We start from the raw sequence: 25,397 nt of genomic DNA, 5'->3' as shown, positions 1-25,397 counted from the left end.
ACTTTAATAACCTTTCTCATGTTTTTGGGTGGATGCAAGGGACCTTTATTTTTTGTATTAGTTATAAAAGATGTCATATAATTCCTACTATATACTGTATAGGCCAGTATTTATCCTAGAGATATACATTATCGATAAAAAGAATGGATTGGTAAAGTAATCCAAACAAAAGTCCATTTATTTGATCAAAATATTATTTTGATTAACACATTATTACAGGTTAAACCAATTTAAAGGCACAGTTCACCCAAAAGTGATTCACCATTTATTCACAGTCAAGGGGTTCTAAACTTTTATAAACATCATTCTTCTGTTGAACACAAAAGAGGATATTTGGAAGAATGCTGGGAAGAAAACATCCATAGTAAGAACATAAAATACTTTGGAAGCCAGTGGCTGTTTTTTTTTGCCAGAATTCTTCAGTGTATTTTCCTTTGTGTTCAACAGAAGATAGAAACTTAGACAGGTTTGAAACGAAGGAAGAGTAAATGATGGCAGAATTTTCATTGTTTGGGTGAATTAGCTCTTTAACATATTTAATGTGTCAGCATTACTTTATATTAATTCAGTTAACAGCATATGTAAGGAATTTAAAATATTACAGATCTAAGTATATGATTTTTATTACATTCTTTGTTATTTCTTTTACTGACAACATCCTGATATGATCATCCTCATAACTAAATGAGATCCTCATACAATGTCGCAATACAACAGTTTAGATTCCTTGTAAAGTTATAATTAGAACTGATAGTTAATGTCACCGTTTCTCTCCTCAGCATCCGTTTGTAACACAGTTACTGACCAGAAAACTGATGATTGAGCTGCTGGACATGGCAAATAACCCAGATCTCCACCGACCAACCAGTCCTGAGGAGAATGAAGAGGTGACAGAAAGACACTTGTATAAAAATGTACTGTTTCTTGTGCTGTTTTACTCTTTCATGTCTTCTTCTCTCATATATTAAATATAGGATATAGCCTTCTTATACATATTTATGGTCATTTTGGCTTGCTTAAAGGATAGTTTACACAAAAAATTTAATTTCCTGTTTGTTTACTCCAACTTAAGTTGTTCTAATTGGAAAAAAAAGAATTTATTTCTTGTGTTGAACACAGAACAAGATATTCTGTAGATTGCTGGAACAAAAACAGCCATTGACTTCCATAGTAGGAACAAAAAATACTATGGAAGTCAATGCCTGTTTATCCTTCATTATTTGTGTTCAACAGAAGAAATAAAGTGTCTCTTTAATCACTGAGCAAGGCAAAATTTCCGAAAAGCATTCTTTTGAAAACTTACATTCAAATCTGCATATCACAGTATTTTTCTTAATAAAAATACAGTAAAGAACACAGTGAAATGGGGCAGATGAAGCAGGACATTTTGTGAAACTTTGCCCTGTTTGATTAAGCTTTTTAAGTTATTTAAAGCTCTTTGCAAATATCCAGTCAGAGTTCAGTGTATCAAAGTGTACAAATATTTCTGTGTTTGTGTATGTGTGTGTTAAAGGCAAACGACACAGCCCCAGATAAAATCCAGTCCAAAGGGAAACATATGGCAGTGGAGAGGAGCTTGTCTGAAGAACAATGTAAGTTCTGGTTAACACTGTTTACACACCAGCTTGTACACAAATCAGTACAGTATCATGTGACAGGATCAACTAAAAGACATGCAGGAAACATTACCAAATAAAAGGCATGGGCACAGGGATTGAGCAGCTGATCTTGTTTCATATCTGCTAGAGTTTCCATATCAGATTCAGATTTTATGGGAAGAAAATATTAAGTAGCAGCTATTAAATCTGTGCTCATATGAATATACTTAATTTGACAATTTATTTATTTTACAATTGTCATATTTGTCATATGGGTAAATATAAATGGATCATGCTAACTAAACAAAGCATATATGTTTTTGCGTAAATGAAAAAAGCATAATATTTCCCACAATAACAACAACAACAACAACAACAACAACAACAACAACAACAACAACAACAACAATATTAATAATAATAATAATAATAATAATAAGATAAATAAAAATAATAATAATAGAAATAATAATAATAATAATAATAATAATAATAATAATAATAATAATAATAATAATAATAATAATAATAATAATAATAATAATAATGTGCAATATCCCTAATATTACCCATTATACATAAATAGCCAATCTGTAAAAATATCTGTGTAGGCTCAATATATAAGCTTATTTGGTAATTTATAAGCTAATGAGCTAATTTTTTACACAGTTAAGTAAACAAGAACAAAAAAAAGAACAGAATAAAAGAAAGATAAAACATATTACAGAATTCAAAAATACAAATACATTATAGATCTAACCCCAACCAACAGATTGTACAGCAATCAATATACGATAAGCATAACAAAGTGGCAATATATAAATAAGAGAAAGTCAGGCCTGGATGTTGAGGGAGACATAGACTATACAAATGTAAATATGTAAAAAAAGTATGTAAATTCATCCCATATATTTTGGGAAGTTCATAACTAAGAAAACATGTGGTAAGGTAATTGTTATTTGTATTTAGAAATATTATTTGGATTATACTTATTATTAAATTATTTACTTTATATAATGTAGTTCTATCATATACTATATACTTTGCTATACGTTAAATTGTACTGTACCAGCATCAGCCTTTTTTAACCCATTTAGAATTACCATACAATAAATTGTTAAGCAATGATACATTAGAAATACAAATGATATCACGAATGTATTTCTACCAAATAAAATGTTTGTGAATATTGCAATAGCAACCTAACAGTCAAACACAAACATTTTTTGATGCCCTATTTTTAATGTTATCAGACAACAGTGTTATTATGGGGAGTCTTTAAATGACTCATTTTTAAACACATTTTTTAATCCTTTTAAAAAAGTAGATCTTTTAATAAAAGTAAGTCTTAAAAAACTGTTTTAGAGTCTTATGTTATTTTATATATTATTCATTGTTGTTATAAATTAGCATTGGGTGAGTAATTCACCTCCAAAATAAAAGTTTGTTTTGACATAATAATATGTGCATGTACTGTAGAAATATATACAGTTGTAGTCAGAACTGTTAGCTCCCCCCCCCCCCATCCCCCCTCGTTATTGTTTTCCCAATTTCTGTTTAATGGAGAGCAGATTTGTTCAACACATTTCTAAATATAATTGTTTTAGTAACTCATTTCTAATATCTGATTTATTTTATCTTTGCCATGATGACAGTAAATAATATTTGACTAGATATTTTTTAAGACACTTCTATACAGCTTAAAGTGACATTTAAAGGCTTAACTAGGGTAATTAGGTTAACTAGGCAGGTTATGGTAATTAGGCAAAATATTGTATAATGATGGTTTGTTCTGTAGACTATCGAAACAAAATATAGCCTAAAGGGGGTAATAATTTTGATCTTAAAATAAAAATAAAAAATAAAAACTGATTTTCTTCTATCCAAAATAAAACAAATAAGAGATTTTCCAGAGGAAAAAATATTATCTGACATACTGTGAAAATGTCCTTGCTCTGTTAAACATAATTTGGAAAAAAAAAAAAATAAAAAAAAAATCAAAGGGGGGCTAATAATTCTCACTATAACTGTAAATATACACTTGCATGCACATATTTAAAAAAAATATATACTCATAAGTAGATTTTATATATATATATATATATATATATATATATATATATATATATATATATATATATATATATATATATGTGTGTGTGTGTGTGTGTGTGTGTGTGTGTGTGTGTGTGTGTGTGTGTGTGAATGATAGAAATTAAATATAAATTTAAATATTTTTTAAAAGTTTTGTTTTTGTGTATGCGTGTGTATCACATATACATAATAAATATATGTAATATATACAAAATATCTTAATTCAAAGCAAACTTTTCTTTTGGATGCAATTAATCGTGATTTATCTGTATTATAAATCCTTTTTTTTATAAAAGTGTTATTTACAAATTTTATTTGTTTTTGCTATGAAACAGACAAGGACGCTGATATGGCAATAAACCCAAAATCTCCCTCTCTTCCAAGAGTTCACACTTAGCTGATGATTGATTATAAAGCTTGTTTAGCATGCTGTCCGGGGAGAGAGCCCTGAGCTCATAAGATCCTCGAGCCTGGGGCTCCCTCCTGTGTGCAAGGCGAGAGGGGTGTTTGAGCTTAGGTAAATCTCGCAAACTCCCCTGCTGTAGTAGCTAATGAACAGATAGTGATTGCTGTTAAGAAATAGCTACTTATTAAGAGCATGCCTGTGGTGCTGATTTGTGTTCATCAATTAACTTAAGTTGCATGTTTTTGGACGGTGGGAGGAAACCGGGGAACCCGGGGTAAACCCATGTGAGCACGGGGAGAACATGTAAACTCCACACAGAAATGTTGGCTGGCTTGGTAAGGACTAGAACCGTGACATTCTTGCTGTGAGGCAACAGTGCTAACCCTACCATGCCACTCATTTAGAAAAGGAGGAGGAATAGGGGTGGAAGAGGGGATTCTTCAAAACGAAGATGGCTGTTATATGGAACTATGGGTATTTATAGTGGTTTAGGAATCGTCTTATTGGTGAATCATAAATTGAATAATGTGGGACCAGCCGCAGGCAATCATAATCAAGTGATTCTCTCGAAATTAGTTTATAAATAAACTTTACTTAAAATGTTTAGCTTGTTTATATATGATCACATCACATGTTCATCTTTTAGTTTGTTTTCTGCTGTAAGTCCAGTGTCACTGCGAAGTTCGTGTGTGTGTTTAGATTTTTAGCGTGTGCATGATTACAGTTTAATGTATGTATGTTCAGTACTCAGGCAACAAGGCGGCTATTGAGCATAACGCTAGTGATGTCAAACTCATAGAGCTGGTACTGTTTAGCACACGTCTATGGCATGTCCATCTCCCTCCCCCTCACACACACTCACTGATCCACTGCTTACATTCAAGGCCAAGCAGAGAGCTCTGTGCGTGTGTGTGATCGTGTGGCAAGTTGATGCCACTTTTACTGAGAATCCTTTGTCACACTTCTTGACTGTAAGATTACAGCATTCACAGGCAGAAAAGCAGACTGATGGACAATGAAGCTTCTTTAGGGTGTCTGAGGAAGTGATGTTCAAGTTTTAAAGGTCTCTCACACACACATACATGTGCATTTAAGACAACAAGCTCACTTTTACATAAAGGAAGATAATTAAAGGTATAGTTCACCCAAAAATTTTAATTTTGTTAACCATTTCCTGTCTCTCGTGAGGTTAGTTGAACATAAAAGAAGAAATTTTGAAGAGTAATTGCTAATTGAAATTGCATTCTTCAAAACATCTTTTTTTAGTGTTCTACAGAAGAAAGAAACTCAAATTGGTTTTAAACAAGTGAAGGGTGAGTAAACGATGACAGAGATTTCACTTTTTAACTTTAAGTTATTATCACAGTGTACTCAGCAAGACTGCACTCAATCTATTAAAAGTGTCAGGATAGATGTTTAGAATGTTACAAAAGAGAGGAGAGACAGTGATAGAGCCAATTTAGTGAATGAGAATGATTGGGAGGCCACGATGGGTAATGGCGCTGATGGAGGGAATTTGGTCAGCCCTAATATATATGTATATTTGTCATTTGTCATGTTGGGAGTTTTTGTACTCTCTTTAGTTCGTGTTTTAGAAGGAGTTTTAGCAGTGCAGAGTTTAATAGCTTTGGTTTAGTCCTCACTGTGACCCAGTCAAAGTAATATCACATTGAAAGACATATTGAATGCCCTATTGACTATGGCATTGACTATGGCTATTATTGACATTATATAATCTGCCAAAGCCCGAAATATGCATCAGCATTAGGAATGCTGCCTCTCTGGACTGTTTTAAGAAACTTCTTAAGACTCACCTTTTTAGCGTTGCTTTTAATTTAAGATGATCATTTTGTTTAACGTTTTATTTCTATCTTATGGTTCATATTTTTATTGTTTTATTGCTTCTTTTATTGTTGTGCTGTTTTGCTTGCATTGTGTTTTAGTGTTTTGCCTGAAGCGCTTTGAGTATAAGAAAAGCGCATTACAAATAAAATGTATTATTATTAATATTATTATTAAATATGCTATTCTAATTAGTATTTTAGCAATATTATCATTAGAATTCAGCCTTGGACAAAATTTTTGTTCGTTCATTTTCTTGCCCCTTTATTAATCAGGGGTCGCCACAACAGAATGGACTGCCAACTTATCCAGCATATGTTTTACGTAGTGGATGCTCTTCCAGCCGCAACCCATCTCTGGGAAATCACACTCATTCAAACACATACACTATGGCCAATTTAGTCTACCCAATTCACCTATAGCACCTGTCTTTAGACTTGTGGGGGAAACCAGAGGGTCAAAATTTTAGATAAAAAAATCTTTTGAATTGTAGTAAATATATATTTGAAAAATATGCAGTTGTGTTATATGTGTGTTTGTTATTTGTTTCAGTTGACCAAGTCAAGTTTACCCCTCCCAGACGGAAAGAGACGGAACCCTATCCTGACTTGGTCAGTTTTATTTCTCTCATTAATGCTCTCTGTGACCCATTTTGTCAGACAAACTTCAAACTACTTTTTTTGTGCATTTTGTGTGTCTTCAATCACATATATTGGAAAAATTATAAGCTCTTCTCTAAAACTTTTACTTTTCAATGATTTGCCAAGTGCTGTTTAACAGAGCAAGGATTTTTTTTCACAGTTTTCGCTTATATTTTTTCTTTGGGAAAAAGTCTAAATGCAGTTGAAGTCAGAATTATTAGCCCCCTGTTTATTTTTTTACCCAATTTCTGTTTAACGGAGAGATTTTTGTAACAGAGAACAAATTTCTAAAAATAATAGTTTTAATAACTCATTTTTAATAACTGATTTATTTTATCTTTGCCATGATGACAGTAAATATTATTTGACTAGATATTTTTCAAGACACTTCTATACAGCTTAAAGTGACATTTAAAGGCTTAACCAGGTTAATTAGGTTTACTAGGCTAGTTAGGGTAAGTTATTGTATAATGATGGTTTGTTCTGTAGACAATCGAAAAAATTATAGCTTAAAGGGGCTAATAATTTTGTCTTTAAAATTGTTTAAAAATTAAAAACTGCTTTTAAAACTGCCGAAAATGATGTTTAACAAAGCAAGGACATATATATATATATATATATATATATTAATATATTTTAATCGTAATTTATTTTTTGACTGAAATAAAAGTGTATTTTAATAAAAGAATATATAATTTTAAGGTCATTATTATGAAGAAATCGATTTTCTACAGAACTTGCCTGGTAAAGCAGATTAAGCTGCTTGCTTAGGCCTTTAAATCGCACTTTAAGCTGAATACTAGTGTCTTGCAAAACAAACTAGTGAAATTTTATGTCATCATGGCAAAAGAAAAAATCATAGTTATTAGAATTTTTTATTAAAACTATAATGTTTAAAACATGTTGAAACTAATCTCTGTTAAACATCACATGGGAAACATTTGAAAAAGAATACAAATTTCACAGGAGGGCTAATAACTGTATATGTCCGTCATTAGGGATCATGTGATGATTGGAGCATATCTGGAGATGAACCCGAGTCACCGTAAGTGCTGATTAATTGAAATGGACTTGCTGTTGTATTATGTTTAAAGCTTATTTTTTATGTTTTTACCCTAACTATTCATTTCTGCAGGGGTCTTCTGGAGTGTGTGGAGGAGGAGTTACAGCAGAGGTACGTTTTTTTTTTTTTTTTTTTTTGATGCTGAATTTTGTACGCCATCTTGTGGAGTATATATCACACACACAAAATACTGTATTTGTGTATACATATAACCTTATAATGCAGTTTAACTTTATTTCTTATTATAACACCATTGCACAGACATTCAGAAATCATTTTGACATTGTGCTTTGAACTTTTTCTCTTTTAGGAGTATGACAGTCAAACGATTCTCATTTTTTGAGGTTTGCACTTAAACGTGTTGCAATGAATAGTTTTTATTGTTATATGTATACAAGTAACGTAAGCAAGAAAAAAAATCTTAATAAATGATTTCTAATGTAGTGGAGTAAGAGGAAGAGTGGACTGTTCAGCCCTCCACCTGCCTCTGCGACAACATCACTTCCTCCCATGAGCTCTTTAGAATGTGATCTGGAGGACAAGGACCTGACGCTTCGACCCAGTGCTACTCTGTGCCCAGAAACTGTATCCAATCCAAAATCAGGTATTAATAACTACCAGAACATACAAGATGCATTGTAATTGAATTCCTTAATATGAGCATCTCTCTCTTTGTGTTTTGGCAGTGCTGTTGAGGTGTTCTGGTAGTCAGGATGTGCGGCAGTGGTGCAGTGATCCTTGTGTTCCTGATGGGAAAAACACAGAGGAACAGCAGAGGACTTTAACAAGGACTTTCAGCAGAGATGCAGCTCTTTCTCCTGAGTGGAGCACCATGAGGAAGAAAACTGAGGACTCTGTGAGTTTCAAAACGTTGGATGTTACAAATAACATACGTATTTTGGTATTGCTCCTATCTAAAACACTTATTATTATATTTATTTTATTAATGGCGTTATTGATGGAGCGTTCACTGTTTTTTTTTTTTTTTATTTTTTTTATTTTATGTCTTCTGTGGTACTTGTAGATATCACACACCTTCCAGAATCCGCAAAAAAATCTCATGAAATAATACAAATAAGGACTTTTTAAGCTGCATGATACTGGACAAAATATGCGATATTGTTGTTGAGTGTTTTTGATAATGGTAATTCTTGGGATATTTCCCTAGAAAAATGCTATTTTTATTAGCTACGTTATAAAATTATTTATTTATGTAAGGATAGTCAAATAAATTGGTCAAAGAAATTTTTCAGATCTTATTAATTCTAATTCAGACAAAAAAATAAATGTCATGCTTTCAAACATTTAATTTCAAACGTTTGACTCCTGCCATTAGTATTTATTTTCAGGTCTGGGTTCACTTTTGGTTGAGTTGTTGCTAGAAAGGATACAGCTATGGCCAGAAGTTAAGGAAAATTATATATATATATAATTTATTAAATTAGCATTCAGTTGTTTTTTTAACATCTACCCCAGCCCTCACAGTAATTTGAAAACAGTATATATAATTATAATTATTTATATTATTTATTAAATTTCCAGGGTGACACTGTGGCTTAGTGGTTAGCACTGTTGCCTCGCAGCAAGAAGGTCGCTGGTTCAAGCCTTGGCTGGGTTAGTTTTCATCTCTGTGTGGAGTTTGCAAGTTCTCACCATGTTGCCGTAAATTTCCTCTGGGTGTTCTGATTTTCCCCACAAGTCCAAAGACATGCGGTATAGGTGAATCGGATAAACTAAAATGGTTTTAGTTTATATGTGTGTGAATGAGTGTGTATGGATGTTTCCATGACTGGGTTGCGGCTGGAAGGGCATCCACTGTGTAAAACACATGCTGGAATAGTTGGCGGTTCATTCCGCTGTGGCGACCCCTGATGAATAAAGGGACTAAGCTGGAAAAATAATGAATGAATTAAATTACCAATTAATTGTATTTTATTAACATCTACCCCTACTTCAACCCCCACAGTAATGTAAAAGCAGTAATTATAACAGGATTATTTTCATTATTATTTGTTAAATTGTATTTTATTAACATATACCCTCACATTAATGTAAAAACATTAATTGTTGTAGAGTATAAAAAAAAAGTTCGCTAAATTGATGTGAGTATCTGCAGCTGTATCCCATTTAGACTTTACCCTTTGGCTGCTCCATTCAATAGCAGAACAGCAACTGGTAGGGAAAAAAAAACAGTAAACCCCATCTGATTGGTCAAATTTAGAGAAAGGACCAATGCATGAAGCACAAATGCTTTGCATAAAAACTAAATGTAAAATATCACACAATCTACAAAAAGTTTATTGCCTATATTGTTATCGTTTATTCTTCATTTTGTTATATAATGTGTAGCCCTTCTCTTCATTTCTCATTTTATCTTGTAGAGTATGCAGTACGTGGCTAATATATAAACATCTACTATGTGAAATCTAAAATATCGCCATATAAAAAACTGCATTGACTTTGCACTTGCACTTCCCACTTATATTTTAAGGTGTGTGTAGGTGTATACATGTATGTGAATATATATACATCCTGTACAACACTAAAGCAAGTATACTAAAGAAAAGTGTTGGGCAAATGCTCTTAAATAGATTTTTTTTAACTTATTTTTATTGAAGAATACAACATTGCATAAAGTACAATACAGTGTACAATTTTTTTTTTTGTATGTTAGTCCATCAATTTCTAGCACGATAATGGTTGTAAATACATGTAGAGAACAAAAAACATCCTTAGGACATATAAAGGTACAAAGAATAACATAACAAAAATATTTAAACTTTAATTAGATTTTGTGATTAGCTGAAACGTAATAGATTGAATTATTGTATTGAATTGAATTTCATTGTAATTGCATTACCCGTCAATTTTGTGTTATTGAAATGCTATACATTTCAGCACCATGGACAGAGCTCCAGAACACATTGCATATGTTTGTTTGTTTGTTTGTTTTCTTGATATTACTAATTACTGACAGACTGACTAAAAAGAAACCTATAAAAAACTCATGCTTGTGTTTTTAACCTTTAATTCATAGAGAGCTGATTCTCATGGACTTCCTCCCACTCCCCAAGTCTATGTAAGTTTAACAAGCTAATTTGTTTAACCAGCTAAATATACCTTTTAATTGTGTTAAAGGCACAGTATGTAATTTTCGCCACTAAGGGGCATGTATTCACAACAAACAAAGGTGTAGTTTCATCATGCCGTGACTTTGGTGTAGAATCATGGGAGTTGTGGTCTTCACTACATCCTATGGGACTCCTACAGAAATAATGTTGATGGATGAGATGAGGTGTTCTAGACTTATTATTATGGTAGTATGAAGCAGAGGTAAACTGTAAGCTGTCAAAGCAAAAAGAGAGTGCTAAAGAAATTACTGATGCTGTTTTTTATGCTAAATACTTTTTAATGTTCTGTTATAATGCTGCTCTGTGCAATCTGGAAAAACCCATAAGATATTAAATCATTTTTGGTGCTTCCCTGTTTTCTTTAAAAGCAAACTGGAAATCAAGGTTTTTTGACATTGTTAATGTAACACAGTGATCTCAAACTCAATTACTGGAGGGTCGCAGCTCTGCATAGTTTAGCTTGAGGAGGAATCTATTTTAAGACCTACGGTGTAACATATGGGTCGTGGACAACGGAAATGAGGATCCCTGTACTGTTTAAATCAAGGGTGTCCAAACTCAGTCGTGGAGGGCTAGTGTCTTAGAGAGTTTAGCTCCAACCCTAATCAAACACACCTGAATCAGCTAATCAAGCTCTCACTAGATATACTAAAAACTTCCTGGCAGGTGTTTTGAAACAAATTGGAGGTAGACTTTCCCGTAAACCAGGCCTCCAGGACCGAGTTTGGACACCACTGATTTAAGAGAATAGTCAGGCAGGCAACAGTCAAAACAGGTACAAACTGACGTATATAGACAATCCAAAGAGCATAGTCATTAACAAGCGAATGGTCAAGACAGTCGGTCAGAACATAATACAAAGCAAGTGAATAATCAGGACAGGTGGCAAAACAACATGAGAGATAAACAATAAATGTGTCAAAAGAGTGTGGTCAAAAGCAGGCAAATGGTCTGGACAGGTTGCAAAACAACCTGAACGATAAACAAAACATAGGTCAAAAGGGCATGGTCAAAAGCAGGCGAATGGTCAGGACAGGCAGCAAAACAACATGAACAATAAACAAAACATGGGTCAAAAGAGCGTGGTCAAAAGCGGGCGAATAATCAGGACAGGCGGCAAAATAACATAAAAGATAAACAAACACAGGTCAAAAGAACGAGGTCAAAAGCAGTTAAATAATCAGGACAGGCGGCAAAACAACATGAACGATAAACAAAACACGGGTCAAAAGAGTGTGGTCAAAAGCAGGCGAATATTCAGGTCAGGTGGTAAAACAACATGAATGATAAACAAAATGTGTCAAAAGAGTGTGGTCAAAAGCAGGCAAATGATCTGGACAGGAGGCAAAACAACATGAACGATAAACAAAACACCGGTCAAAAACACAGAAAGGCTAGACAAGAAATAGCACTTTGAAAGACTCTGCAAAGTGTATGTCAAAGTGAGGTGTTTAAATAGTCCTGGTTCTTATGAGCATCAGCTTTGTGTGTAATCAGGGAGAGAACTGGGACTGGTGTGTGTGTGAGGTGCGTCATGGGATCTGTGGTTCATACCGGTGGGAGATGTGTAGTAGAGTGAATGAATGATAATGTTTTTCAGCGATCTGCACAGGCTAGATTGCTGGTGATTGTAACAGTTAGCATGACGACACAGTACACGGTCTGTCTTGGTAGTTAAACTAGCTTATTTCTCTGGATTTGAACATTTTTGAAAACATTTGACATAATGCAAGTTCATAAGTCAACAAAACACACAACTATGTTCTAGTGGTTTTTGGATATTTTAATGGAAAACCTTACATATTGTGCCTTTAAACCTTGCTATATTAGAGTCTGACAAAACATGTAATCATGTATAATTAATTACTAGATTGGGATTAACGTGATTAAGAATGTAATCTGAAAACTTGAACCTGAATAACTTGAATAAGTTAAAGTTGTTGCTTATTTTACATCTGATTTTATAGCTGTATTTATACAAAACTGTAATACTTCATGTTGCGCAGATGGGGGCCTGTTTTACCAAAGTCTTTAATGGATGTCCGCTGAAAATCCACTGTGCAGACACTTGGGTTTTGCCCAAAACAAGAGGTACAGATTTACTTCAATGCTACAGACAGAGAAGTTTAATGAAAATAGAAAATATTAATTAAATATACCATAAAATGCAGAGTCTGACTATTGATTTTCCACAGATCAGTATTTAATTTTGGGGGCAGAGGAGGGGGTTTATATCCTAAACTTAAATGAGCTGCATGAAGACACCTTAGAAAAGGTAGTGCATCAGTTTGTTTGTATTTTTCTTTCATGAAATGCAGTGCTAATAAGAGATCATAAGAAATCTTTTTTTAATTGTTAAAATGTGGTCTCCATTGCAGTTGCTTCCACAGAGATGTACGTGGCTTTATGTCATGAACAATGTCTTAATGTCCATCTCTGGTACGTATCTTTAAATTTTTACTGTTTCATGGGTTAGATATATATATATATATATATATATATATATATATATATATATATATATATATATATATATATATATATATATATATATATATATATATATATATATATATATATATATATATATATATATATATATATACATTAGATGTTGCCTACCCTGTTGTTGACAAAAAGGACAAACAAACCTTTGATTTCAATACCCTGTGTTTTATAAAAAAAAGGAAAAAAAATAAAAGAAGATAATGACGTAAAATACAATTTTTGTTAAAAGCCAAAAAAAAATTTATATTTAGAAAGTAATATTAAGAAAAATAATTATTAAATAATAAAAAAATAACTGTGGCATGTTCTGTCAAATCTGAGTTCCCATATATACATTTATTTATTGTGGTTTTACAAATCCAAAATAAGCAATAAAATAAAATAAAGAATAAAAAACAAAAAAACAAAATTTAAATATCACCAAGAAAGCCAGCAGTTTATGAGTGAAAACTAGTTGGAATGATAGTTTATTTAAATGTTCAGTTACATATTAAGAATTTCTAAATTACAAATTTGAGTTAGCTACTGCGCCCCCTGCTGCTGGGATCAGCTTCCAGAAATGATCAGATGTGCTTCAACATTACACTCATTTGTTTAGCTATACCTTTACTGAATGAGCACTGTGCTACGTCTGACAGATCGCACTATTATGTCTTTCTTTTTTATTAACTTAAAACCTGTTTTAATACATTCTAATATGTTTTAATAATGTTATTTTTTGTTTCTTTTATTCTTGTTTATGTAAAGCACTTAGAATTACAGTTGTGTTTGAAATGTGCTATAAATAAACTTGCCTTGCATATTAACTATTCTATTCTATTCTATTCTATTCTATTCTGTTTTGTTCTGTTCTGTTCCGTTCCGTTCCGTTCCGTTCCATTCCCTTCTGTTCTGTTCTGTTCTGTTCTGTTCTGTTCTATTCTGTTCTATTCTTTAATAGGCAAGTCATCTCAGCTGTGTTCTCACAGACTGACAGCTCTGTTTGAGCAGCGAGGGCACTTACAAAGGAAACAGGGACACTTGTCTCTCGGCTCCAACCGCTTCACTGAGCGGATCATCCACAGGTCACAAAAACACAAGACTGACATCCCTAATCCAACCATTCAGCTCATTTCTGCTCCTTTTAAAAACTTTAATGATCTTCTTACAGGAAGTTCGCTGTTTCAGTGAAGATCCCCGACACGAAGGGCTGTCGAAAGTGCAGTGTGGGTGAGAAACATTTCATTTCTTACCTCATTTCATTCTGTCATTGTTGATCTGTAACTGTCTAAGATGGGGAAAAGGGAAATCTGAGTTCAGCTGACTGAAATGAATTAATGTTTTTTCTGTGATTCTTCATCATTAGCTCGTAATCCGTACACTGACAGTACATTCCTGTGTGCCGCTGTTCCCTCTGGACTGGTTCTGCTGTTGTGGTATGAACCACTGCAGAAGTTCATGCACCTCAAGGTAATATCTTAAAGGGGACCTGTTATGCAAAAATCACATTTATAAGGGGTTTAAACACGGCTGTGTGGCAACAATCTGTAAATATAACCACCTTCTAATGATAAAAATGTATTAATAAAAATTTTTATAATCACACTTCATAAAAACAGTCTGCAGAAACACTTTGATATTCACTCTTTTGACATGGCAGACTCATCAGAGGGGGAAGCCACGCCCATTAGTGACGATCTCTACTTCATTAGCATAGCATAGGCATTTGAAGCTCTCAGCCCTTTTAAAAAAGTGCTGGAAGCACAATCTTATTTGAGTTTAAAGTGACAGTCACCAAAATATAGAGCCAGATCAGTCTCGAAAATATAACATTTCATTCATTCATTCCTTTTCTTTTCGGCTTGGTCCCTTAATTAACCTAGGGTCGCCACAGCGGAATTAACCGCCAACTTATCCAGCATATGTTTTACGCTGCGGATGACCTTCCAGCCACAACCCATCACTGGGAAACCCATTCACACTCATTCACTCCAATTTGTACATTTAAAACACAATACGTACATAAACATTTTATTCGTAAATTCAAAACAATTTGTAAATACACAAAGCCCAATTTGTAATTTCAAAACACAATACGGAAATTCAAAACATAATTTGTAAAAATGCAAAACACAATCTGTACATTCGAAACACAAATCGTAAATAACCACATCCAATTAGTAAATTCAAAACACAGTTTGTAAATATGCAAAACACAATCTGTACATTCAAAACACAATTCATAAATAACCACATCCAATCCGTATCCAATTTGGATCAAAGCTTAAAAGGCATAGTTTTAAAGAGTTATAAAACATTTTTTGTGGGGTATTTTTCTCTAAAACTTCACATACACACTTTAGGGACATCAAAGACTTATTATCTTGTAAAAAGGAGCATAATAGATTCCCTGTAAAGGAACGCTCCACTCAAAAAAAAAAAAAAATTAAAATGGCTCATTAGCTCCACTAAAATTAAACAGTTGAGTTTTAGCATTTTTTAAAACTTAAATCATTCAGCCGATTTCTGGGTATGGGCGGAGGACTTTTAGCTTAGCTTTGCATAAATCATTGAATCGGATTAGACCATTAGCAACTTGCTCAAAAAAAAAAGGACTTTTTTTTGCCGACAACTTTGTTGCCGAACCATGGCTGTAGCAGATGCAATTCTAATATTTCTGATGGTCACTCTCTCATGCTATGGCGAGGCATGGGTGCAGTAGGTAGTGCTGTCGCCTCACAGTAAGAAGGTCGCTGGTTCGAACCTCGGTTCAGTTGGCATTTCTGTGTGGAGTTTTTCTGTGTGGAGTTTGTTCTCCTTGTTCTCCCTGCCTTCGCTCCGGTTTCCCCCACAGTCCAAAGACATGCGGTACAGGTGAATTGGGTAGGCTAAATTGTCCGTAGTGTGTGTATGTGTGTGTGAATGTGTGTGTGGATATTTCCCAGAGATGGGTTGTGGCTGGAAGGGCATCCGCTGCGTAAAAACTTGCTGGATAAGTTGGCGGTTCATTCTGCTGTGGTGACCCCAGATTAATAAAGGGACTAAGCCGACAAGAAAATGAATGAATGAATGAATGACTCCCTCATGCTGTTTCTACTCTTGTTCTGCCCTGCAGCACATTGCTGTGCCACTGCCGGAGCCGCTGGTCATCTTTGAGCTGCTGGTCTTGATGAGCGATGAGCTTCCTCAGCTCTGTGTGGGCGTTCAGGAAAGTCCAGAACAGCAAAATGAGCCACAGCTGAAGTTTGACATCATTAATCTGAACGGCTTGCCAAACCCTACGCCAGGTAAATTGCTGACTGACTGACTGCTGATTCATGAGAATTCTGCAAATGCTTCTCATCTCACACTCAGCAAAGAAAGTCTAAAACATGCTGATCTGCACTTGGAGTACTCCAACTGATTGATGAGGCTCTTTCTTCATAAGCCTTTAAAATGGATAATAACATATTTTACTAATAATAATTGTGTTTTTAAAAGGCCTATCATATTAAAATATATAAAATATAAATATATAAAATGTAAAAGTTAGTAATATTTTTTAAAAAATTCACTTATGCTCATCAAGGTTGCATTTATTTGATGAAAATACATTAAAGTCCTTATGTATATTTGTAGCAATAGCCAGCAATTTGCTTTTATGTAAAAAGTAGATGAAATATTAAGTAAAGATCATGTTCCATTAAGATATTTTGTAAATTTTCTACCATATCTTTATAAAAACAACATTTTTGAGTATGTATTTAATATGCATTTCTAAAAACTTAATTTGCACAACTTTAAAGGCATTTCTTTTACCCCCCGATTCCAGATTTTCAATAGTTGTTTCTCAGCCAAATATCATCCTACAGTATATCTTAAATGTTTTTTTTAATTATTCAGCTTTTAGATAATGTATCCAAACATGTAAAAAAATGACACTTATGACTGTTTTTGTGGTTCATTGTCGCATTCGTTCCTGATTATTTATTCCAGTAATAGCAAATGTTTACATCAAGGATCTGAAATATGGATGTTTTGTATATAATTATATAGTCAGTCTGATCTCACAAACAAGTTTAACTACTTTACATACTGTCAGAAAAGTGGCTAAGTCATACAAAAATTTGTACAAAATTAAAAAGATGCGTGTCCCCAAACCTCACCCTTAAACTAAACCCTATTTGCGGATGAGCAAATTGTACTAGAATGTATGAATGAGACTGTACATCCACTAATTCAATAAGTTACTATTTGCTATGAGAATGCATTGATATATTTTATAATTATCAATCTGTATTGTCACTTTTATTTAATTTAATGCTTCCTTGCTGAATAAAAGTATTAATGTGTGAAGATATTATCCCTCAAAATTATACTACATAATCAAATTAAGGCTTCAAATTGACCCTATGATCGATGATCTCCATTAGTATTGGCCAAAAAAATAATAATAATAATAATAAACAAAAAAACTCTTCCTCTAAACCTCCTGATCAAAGAACAATTACTGGTTTATATAATATTTATATTATACAAATTTAATTTAATTTAATTTAATTTAATTTAATTTAATTTAATTTAATTTAATTTAATTTAATTTACAAAAAACTTCCTTTGACTAATGTGCTTTCCAGCAAATAAATAATACAGTATAGTTTTAAGTGTTTTATTTATTGACATCAAGTGCATGAAAGGTGATTTTTTTTTTTTGTCTTTTCTCAGACAGCGAGTCAATAAGAGCTGTACAGGTGACGCAGCTGGACAGAGACACGGTTTTAATTGCACTGGAAAGTGTGTATCCATTCTTATAATTTATATATAAACCGATAAAAGCATGCACTGATTCTCGTACTGTAAATAAACTTTATTTTGTTGTGCTTTCTAGAAACAGTGAAGATTGTGAATATGCAGGGGATTCCCAGCAAAGAGTTAGCATCCCAACTGGAGTTTGACTTTCCTATTGAGACTTTAGGTATGAACCTGATATGATATGAGTATAGTATTTGTTCACAACCCACTCTGCGAAATTTCTCTGGTCCAGCTCCGGCTGCAGCGAATTACAGTACATGAATGGACCAAGTCTGGCTTCCAGACAGGGCCAAACATGGACCATATCAGGATCTCAGCCAAGTTAATAACTCATAACTGGGCTTAAACTGAGTCAGATAGGTTGGTGTGTAACAATTGCAATAAAATTGATAAACCCATGAAGATTTGCACTTTAAGCAAACTATGGGCTTGCTTTTTTCAAAGCAATCTGATTGGTAGAATTTGTTTCTTCACTCAAAAATAACTTTAATGTATTTTGAATGTGGGTCAAGACAGACCAATATTACATGGCCCACATATTAATTTAACATCTGGGCCAAATACTACCTTTTACATCTGGCCCAAATCTTATGTGCCACCTTAAAGACGGTGCCACCTCTGCCAAACCCGGGCCATGTTTGGCCCAAATGCTGTAAGCCAGTGCCAGATGAATGCCTCCTGTGCCAGCTTTATGCCAAATCTGGGCCAGAATTATTCTTTGCTACTTGGGAAAAAGCTAAAATTTTGTTTTGTTTTGTAAAAATGTTTTTTTTTTTCAGTTTGCTTAGAAGAAAGTGTTTTAGCTTTCTGGAAACACGGACTGAAGGGATGCAGTCTGCACAACTGTGAGGTAAAGAGTGATTGGGCTTTGTTATTTATGAATCATCAATCGTGAATTTTAATAGTTGATATATTAATCATGTTTCTCTCATCTGTCCTCATAGACAACACAGGAAATCACAGACAAGAGCCGAGTGTTTAAAGTTTTAGGAACGCACAGGTAATCCTACTTTGTTTTTAATTATTGTATTTTTTTTTATTTTAGTGGCTCGGTGGTTAGCACTGTCGCCTCTCTGCAAGAAGGTCACTGCTTTTTCCCTGCTGGGGCAGTTGGCATTTCAGTATGAAGTTTGCATGTTCTTCCCGTGTTCGTGTGGGTTTCCTCTGGGTGCTCAAGTTTCCACCACAAGTCCAAAGACATGCTCTATAAGTAATTCTAAGTGAAGTATATAGCGCTATAAGGGAAGTAAATTGGTTGTAGTGTATGAGTGTGTGGTAATGTGAGGGTGTATGGGTGTTTTCCAGTAATGGGTTGCGACTAGAAGGGGTGAATGACTGTGTTTTTTTAATCAGCAGTGATTTGGAACTGGTGTGTGTGAGGTGCACAGTGGGATATGTAGTCCAGTTTAGTGGCAGATGTGTAGTAGCGTGAATGATAGTGAGTGTTCTCCAGCAATCTCCAAGGGCTAGATCGCTGGTTATTGTGACTGTATAGTTATTTCTTTTTTGTTTTACAGAGACATTATTTTGCAAAGCACCCCGACTGAAAACCCTTCAGCCACTAGCAATTTATACATTTTGACCGGCCATGAGAGCAGCTACTGAAGTAGGCCAGCAGACCTGTAAATAACACACAACACAGCATGGACATTTCAGAGACAGAATGCATGAGAATGGATAAAAAGAAGATGTTGACAACAGTAAATCTGCCTTATGAGTGTTCAGACACGGACCATCAGTTGATGTCACTGGTACACATTATGAGGGTACAGGAAGAAAATGCCCTGGCTCTTTATTTGTCTCTCTGAAAATGTGCATTTGTCATTGTTGTTTATTACATCTAAGTAATCTAAATTAAACGACTGTATTTAAATACAAATATATAATTTTGTGATGGAAGGATTGTGATAACTACTAATAAACTACAGTGAAACCAAACTATATGAGAATGTTTTAATTTGTTTGATTTTAATCTGTTTGCGTTTAATTTTGGTATTGTAACTCAAGTTTTTCGATCATTGAATACTTTTAACATTTTAACTAAACAAATACTACAAAAGCAATACTACAAAAACCAAAAGAACAGAAAAGCAAAAAACAAGGTACTGTAACATTGGCTGTATATTCCACCATTGCACAGGCTAAAAAGTGTTACGGTATGGTTCACTTTTTTGGTAACTTTTGACAGTGGAAACAGACATAAAAGCATACCATATTGTATTGTACTGTATCCCTTAGTTGAAATGGGCCATATAAAGCTAATACCATCTAAAAAAATGTGCTTTATAATTAAAAATAGTTTTGTGCTGTAAATATGGGCTAATTTGAAATTTATTTACGTTTCACATAAAGTGGCTCCGTGCTAAACTCACTGAAAGAAAAACTGGCTGAAGTGACATTAAATTATGCAAAAATTGTGTGAGACTGATAACAGCAAACAGAAAGAACAATGCCAAATTTGCTGTCCTGAACAAAGACACTGTTTAAAAACACCTCACATAAGCATTACCTATTTCTTTTGTAATTTGATGCAAAGATGATAAGATATGAAGTATAACTTTTTAAATGCACTTACATTTTTTAAAAATAAAAAAATCTACATATAATTTAAGAAGCTGATGACCTCTTTTAAAGTTTTTATAGTCTCATGTTGTCATCTGTTTTACGGTTATAGTTTTGTTCTTTGTCAAATCTGTGATTGTCCCAAACACCCACTCAAGCGAGCAATGCAGACGAGGTCTGTGCAACAGTCGTTTGAATTCTTGCTGTTTCTAATGAGATAACGCTGTGGTCGTGAAACACTTTTGAGGCAGAGTTGTATCGTGACATTTACTTTCACTCATGTATACACAGGATATAAGTTCCTGCCGTCTTTTCGACAATTGCTACAGTATATATGGAGCTAAAGAGGTCAGTGGTCGTTTCTGATAGCCATCTTTAAAAAACAAGAAACCACAAACTGATTCTATATAGTGCAGACCTTAGTCAAAACTACAACAACACCAAAAGGAAACTCAAATTTGTGTCCAGTGCACAAATAATTTACATCGACTAACAATAATTTATTATTAAAAATAATTATTGAACATAACATGCACTGCATTCCACACACACGCACGCACGCACACACACACACACACACACACACATTAACTATTTATATTATATTTTTTATTTTATACACACACACACACAAATACATTAACTATTTATATTATAATTTTTATTATAGACAATATGGCAACATTGGTCATAACATTTTTTTGCTTCAATTTGCGAGTAAGTTGATATAAGGTTGAACCAATCACAGTTTGATTTCAGTCTGTCTTGGTTTGAAAGTGACCAATCACATCACATGCAAGTCTTTTAAAGAGGATTTTCACACGTCCATTGCTTCAGATATGATCTTTTGGGTCATGTTGATGTGTTGGGCTTGTAAGTAGCATTTTTATTTCTCTTTTGACTGTTTAAATATATGCTTATTCAATTATTGGAGTTCCATACATCATTTTAATTGTTGAAATTTGACTGATTTGTTGTAGCTGGAGTCCAGTCTAACCACAGTGCTGAAATTGTCTCATTACAAACATTTCAGCTGGGAGATGATGTTATCATCAAATGCTTCTTAACAAAAATGAGTTTGGGCAACACATTGGTTTGGTATAAACAGAGCACTGGACAGATCCCAAGAGTAATCACAATATCATACAATCAACTGAATAAAGTCAGGTTTGTAGATGAATTTAAAGATGGAAGATTCAGTGTTTTACCAAGTGAAGACTCTTTTCACCTCAAGATCACAGCTGCCACCAAGCAGGACACTGGAATATACTACTGCGGGAAGGTGTTCTTGAATTTAATAGAGTTTATCTCTGGAGCACATCTGATGCTACAAGGTAAAATATAAAGTAACCTTATATATCTATAAACTTTTATTTCACAGATTGTGTGTTGGACTATAATTTTAACAAAGTTGTTTTTAATCTAAAGCAATGTTTTTTGTTATGATTAAGGAGCCAAGTCCAAAGATGTTAATATGGATTATGGAAAGATACCAGTTATGAATGGAACCACCATTAAAATTGCTGGTAATTTCTCATTTAATTGCTATGATCTAGTCAAATAATTCAAATTCCTATTTTAATATTTCCTTTAAAGTAATAATAGGGCACACAGTGGCTGACTGGTTTGCACTGTCGAGTCACAGCAAGAAGACTCGCGGGTTTGAGTCCCAGCTGGGTCATCTGGCATTTCTGTGAGGAGTTTGCATGTTCTCCCTGTGTTCACGTGGGTTTCCTCTGGATGCTTCAGTTTCCCCCACAGTCCAAAGACATGCGCTATAGATAAATTGAATTAACTAAATTGGCTGTATGTGTGTGAATGAGTGTGTATGAGTGTTTTCCAATACTGGGTTGCAGCTGGAAGGGCATCCGCTTTGTAAAACATATGCTTGAAAAGTTGGCGATTCATTCCACTGTGGCTACCCCTGATGAATAAAGGGACTAAGCCGACAGAAAATTAATCAATGAACATAAATTATAATAATTCTTTAGTTGAAAACTGTACTTGTTAGAGAATATAATTGTCTTTTGTTTTTATGTACTAAATAACTAAGCTTTTATTTTTAAAATCCTGTGTTGTGTTGTTTAATAGTATTCTGAGAATAACCCTAATATCATTTCAAGAAATTTAAAAGTATGATCTAACACTGAATAGTTATATGCAGTTTTATATATATATATATATATATATATATATATATATATATATATATATATATATATATATATATATATATATATATATATATATTCAAAGAACTCCACTACAAGATGTACCACTGTTGCTCATTGCCTTTTTAAAAATCTTTTTCTTCATTTTAGACAGCAATAGCCAAAAAGTATGGGATTTTATGCTACTTTGTTTGATATCCTCGACTTTTATTGTGCTGATAATTATCACACTCACTGTTGATCACTGCAAACACTGGAGAAAAAGCCAAAAAGGTAAAATTCACACATACTTTCTGTTAGTTTCCCACTCCTTCTGCACTGTAAAATAATATATGATCAATAAGTCTTGACAACATTCATGTATTTTAAATTTCAGGAATGTTGTAAAGTCAACTTTAAATTATTTAACTGTTTAATTTTTAACCATGCTTTAAATGATATTAACTGAGACATTAATCCTAAAATATTATAATAAACCAATATCATGTGCAAAACTTATCAAATATGCCATCATGATAATAAACGCAATGTCTTCCATTTTATGCTTATTTTAAAGGACCAATTGAAGTTGCATCTTTGTTAAACAAGGTAATTGAATTTCTTTATCATTGAAGGCTGAATTTAGGGTGACACTGCATTTAATTTTTTATAAATATTACTAGTCCTGTTAACATTGGTCTGTCTGTCTTTCTGTCTATCTGTCTGTCTGTCAATCTGTCTGTATGTATGTCTGTCTGTCTGTTATTTTTCACAGATTGGAAATTCACATGGGAGTTATACAGTTGTGAGTTTTGCCTCCGTCCGTTCAGCAAGGCGATCAAACAGCAAGCATCTGTCAAGAGATCAGAATATGGTTTAGAATAATCTCTTCATAAATGTTTCTGACTAACTGTTAAAAAGTGCATATATATATATTTACATTTCAAAAGAATCATTTAAAGCAAATGTAAATGAAATGAGTTCATCTTACTTTTGTGAGTTCTGTAAAAATAATTTCTAATGAAAAGAAAAACCCTTAGACAATAAAAAGTAGAATCTGATCAAACAACTACATTTGTGGGGTTTATTCATAAACTAATTTTGAGAGGATCACGTGCTTATGATTGAACATCCTCCAATCAGACGATTCCTTTGTCACTATAAATACCCTAAGCTCCTTATCACATGTCATGTTGAGGTGACTGTCAAAGTAGAGGTGTGAAAACACCCTGCTGAAACGAGGGGGTTTCATGGTCCTTTAAAGAATCCCTCCTTCCACCCCTACTCCTCCTTCTTTCCTAGATGGGTGGTACGGTGGCCCAGTGGTTAGCACTGTCGCCTCGCAGCAAGAACGTCACTGGTCCTCACTAAGCCAACTGATGTTTCTGTTTGGCTTTTACATGTTCTGCCTGTGCTCACGTGGGTTTCCTCCGGGGCCCCCGGTTTCCTCCCACTGTACAAAAACACACAAGTTAAGTCAATTGACTAAATCCAAATCGTCATCATAGATGTGATCCTAGTAAACTGTTATTTCTTAAGAGCAATCACTATCTGTTTATTACAAGCAGAGAAGTTTGCGAGATCTACCTAAGCTCAAACTCCCCTCTTGCCTTGCAATGGGAGGGAGCCCCGGGCTCGAGGATCTTATGAGTTCAGGGCTCTCTCCCGAGACAGCATGCCAAACACGCTTATAATTAATCATCAGCTAAGTGTAAACTCTTGAAGAGTATTTTATTGAGAACATAATGACATTTATGAAATATACAATAACAGTGACTATTAACACTACAATGATTATCAATATAAACAATAAAATGACAAGTGTAAAATTAGATTTTTAACCTTAAAATGATGTTACCAGCTTTGCATTTTAGACAAAGGCATCCTTCTCAATGACACATCACTGCTATGAAGAAACAAAATAAGGCTGTAGTTAAATGACATTGTTGCTCTGAGAGATAAAACATGCAAAACAAAATAATACCCTATACATTGAGATCTTAAAAAGCGAAATCATCAGTTATAAAATGAAGATCACTAACAACTTTATTATCTGTAATCCGCAGCTTCAGTCATACTTGACCCTCTGAATCCAGATGAATTCAGAGCTGGGCATTTTTTGGTGTGTTATTGTGTCAATGACAATAGGCTTTATTGCCACCAATCACTGTGCTGTAAAGGTTACTTCAGAGTTTATTTTAACGTTTCACAAAGTGCTAATCTCAAGTGAAATGATGTGTCTCGACATGGTTGGAGTCGTCTCGATTTCACAGGCCCGGTGTCTGATTTCAGACATTATTTCAAGTAGTAGCCTAATTAAAAAATCTTGAAATCTTCTCTGCCATACAAAAACAAGATATGCTTGTTAGGTGGGTTTTTAAACCATGACTACTCATTTGAGCTGGCTTAAGTCGGTTCTTGCATGCCATGAGTTGTTTCTTAGATGGTCCTGACCATCAGATGACCATTAAAACATCTTAAACCAGTTTATGACCAATAAGAACCAGCTCAATCCAGCAACCATGATTCAGAACCTACTTATGCTGTTTTTCAACAAGGTGAAACGCAGCATAATTCACCTGTTTGGTTATTGTGCAATTACTCACAATTATAAATCCCTGAATAATGATGT

At 33.8% G+C, this 25,397-nt stretch overlaps 2 protein-coding genes across 6 annotated transcripts in view; both read left to right on the top strand.

Annotated features, from left to right (window-relative positions):
• The window catches only part of map4k2 (mitogen-activated protein kinase kinase kinase kinase 2), a 40,459-nt gene extending 20,468 nt beyond the window's left edge, over nt 1-19,991 (top strand). For 2 of the 5 annotated variants that reach the window (XM_073907122.1, NM_001040358.1), the window contains 21 exon segments: nt 780-887; nt 1,514-1,592; nt 6,493-6,551; nt 7,580-7,626; nt 7,717-7,755; nt 7,955-7,988; nt 8,089-8,248; nt 8,331-8,500; nt 10,682-10,723; nt 12,782-12,866; nt 12,971-13,050; nt 13,154-13,214; nt 14,224-14,347; nt 14,434-14,492; nt 14,629-14,732; nt 16,378-16,549; nt 17,967-18,035; nt 18,130-18,216; nt 18,833-18,903; nt 18,998-19,053; nt 19,571-19,991. In XM_073907122.1, the coding sequence (XP_073763223.1) occupies nt 780-887; nt 1,514-1,592; nt 6,493-6,551; nt 7,580-7,626; nt 7,717-7,755; nt 7,955-7,988; nt 8,089-8,248; nt 8,331-8,500; nt 10,682-10,723; nt 12,782-12,866; nt 12,971-13,050; nt 13,154-13,214; nt 14,224-14,347; nt 14,434-14,492; nt 14,629-14,732; nt 16,378-16,549; nt 17,967-18,035; nt 18,130-18,216; nt 18,833-18,903; nt 18,998-19,053; nt 19,571-19,658 (1,794 nt within the window). In that variant the 3' untranslated portion in view covers nt 19,659-19,991. 5 annotated transcript variants of the gene reach the window in all.
• Nucleotides 19,992-21,369: 1,378 nt separating this feature from the next.
• On the top strand, nt 21,370-25,397 carry LOC137496253 (uncharacterized). Its single transcript, XM_073908219.1, has 6 exons — nt 21,370-21,488; nt 21,596-21,949; nt 22,067-22,141; nt 22,937-23,059; nt 23,343-23,374; nt 23,541-25,397. The coding sequence occupies exons 1-6, from the start codon at nt 21,455-21,457 to the stop codon at nt 23,643-23,645; spliced, it is 723 nt and encodes a 240-aa protein (XP_073764320.1). The 5' UTR covers nt 21,370-21,454; the 3' UTR covers nt 23,646-25,397.

The sequence above is a fragment of the Danio rerio genome, chromosome 7, assembly GCF_049306965.1.
Source record: "Danio rerio strain Tuebingen ecotype United States chromosome 7, GRCz12tu, whole genome shotgun sequence".
NCBI classification, from domain to species: Eukaryota; Metazoa; Chordata; class Actinopteri; order Cypriniformes; family Danionidae; genus Danio; species Danio rerio.
This window is presented reverse-complemented; position numbering and strand designations above follow the sequence as displayed.

Excerpts from the sequence above, each read along its gene's own strand:
- LOC137496253 (XM_073908219.1), top strand. The coding sequence starts at position 21,455 with ATGATCTTTTGGGTCATGTTGATGTGTTGGGCTT. Across the intron at positions 21,489-21,595 it reads CATGTTGATGTGTTGGGCTT|CTGGAGTCCAGTCTAACCAC; the intron begins GTAAGTAGCATT and ends GATTTGTTGTAG. Across the intron at positions 22,142-22,936 it reads AACCACCATTAAAATTGCTG|ACAGCAATAGCCAAAAAGTA; the intron begins GTAATTTCTCAT and ends TCTTCATTTTAG.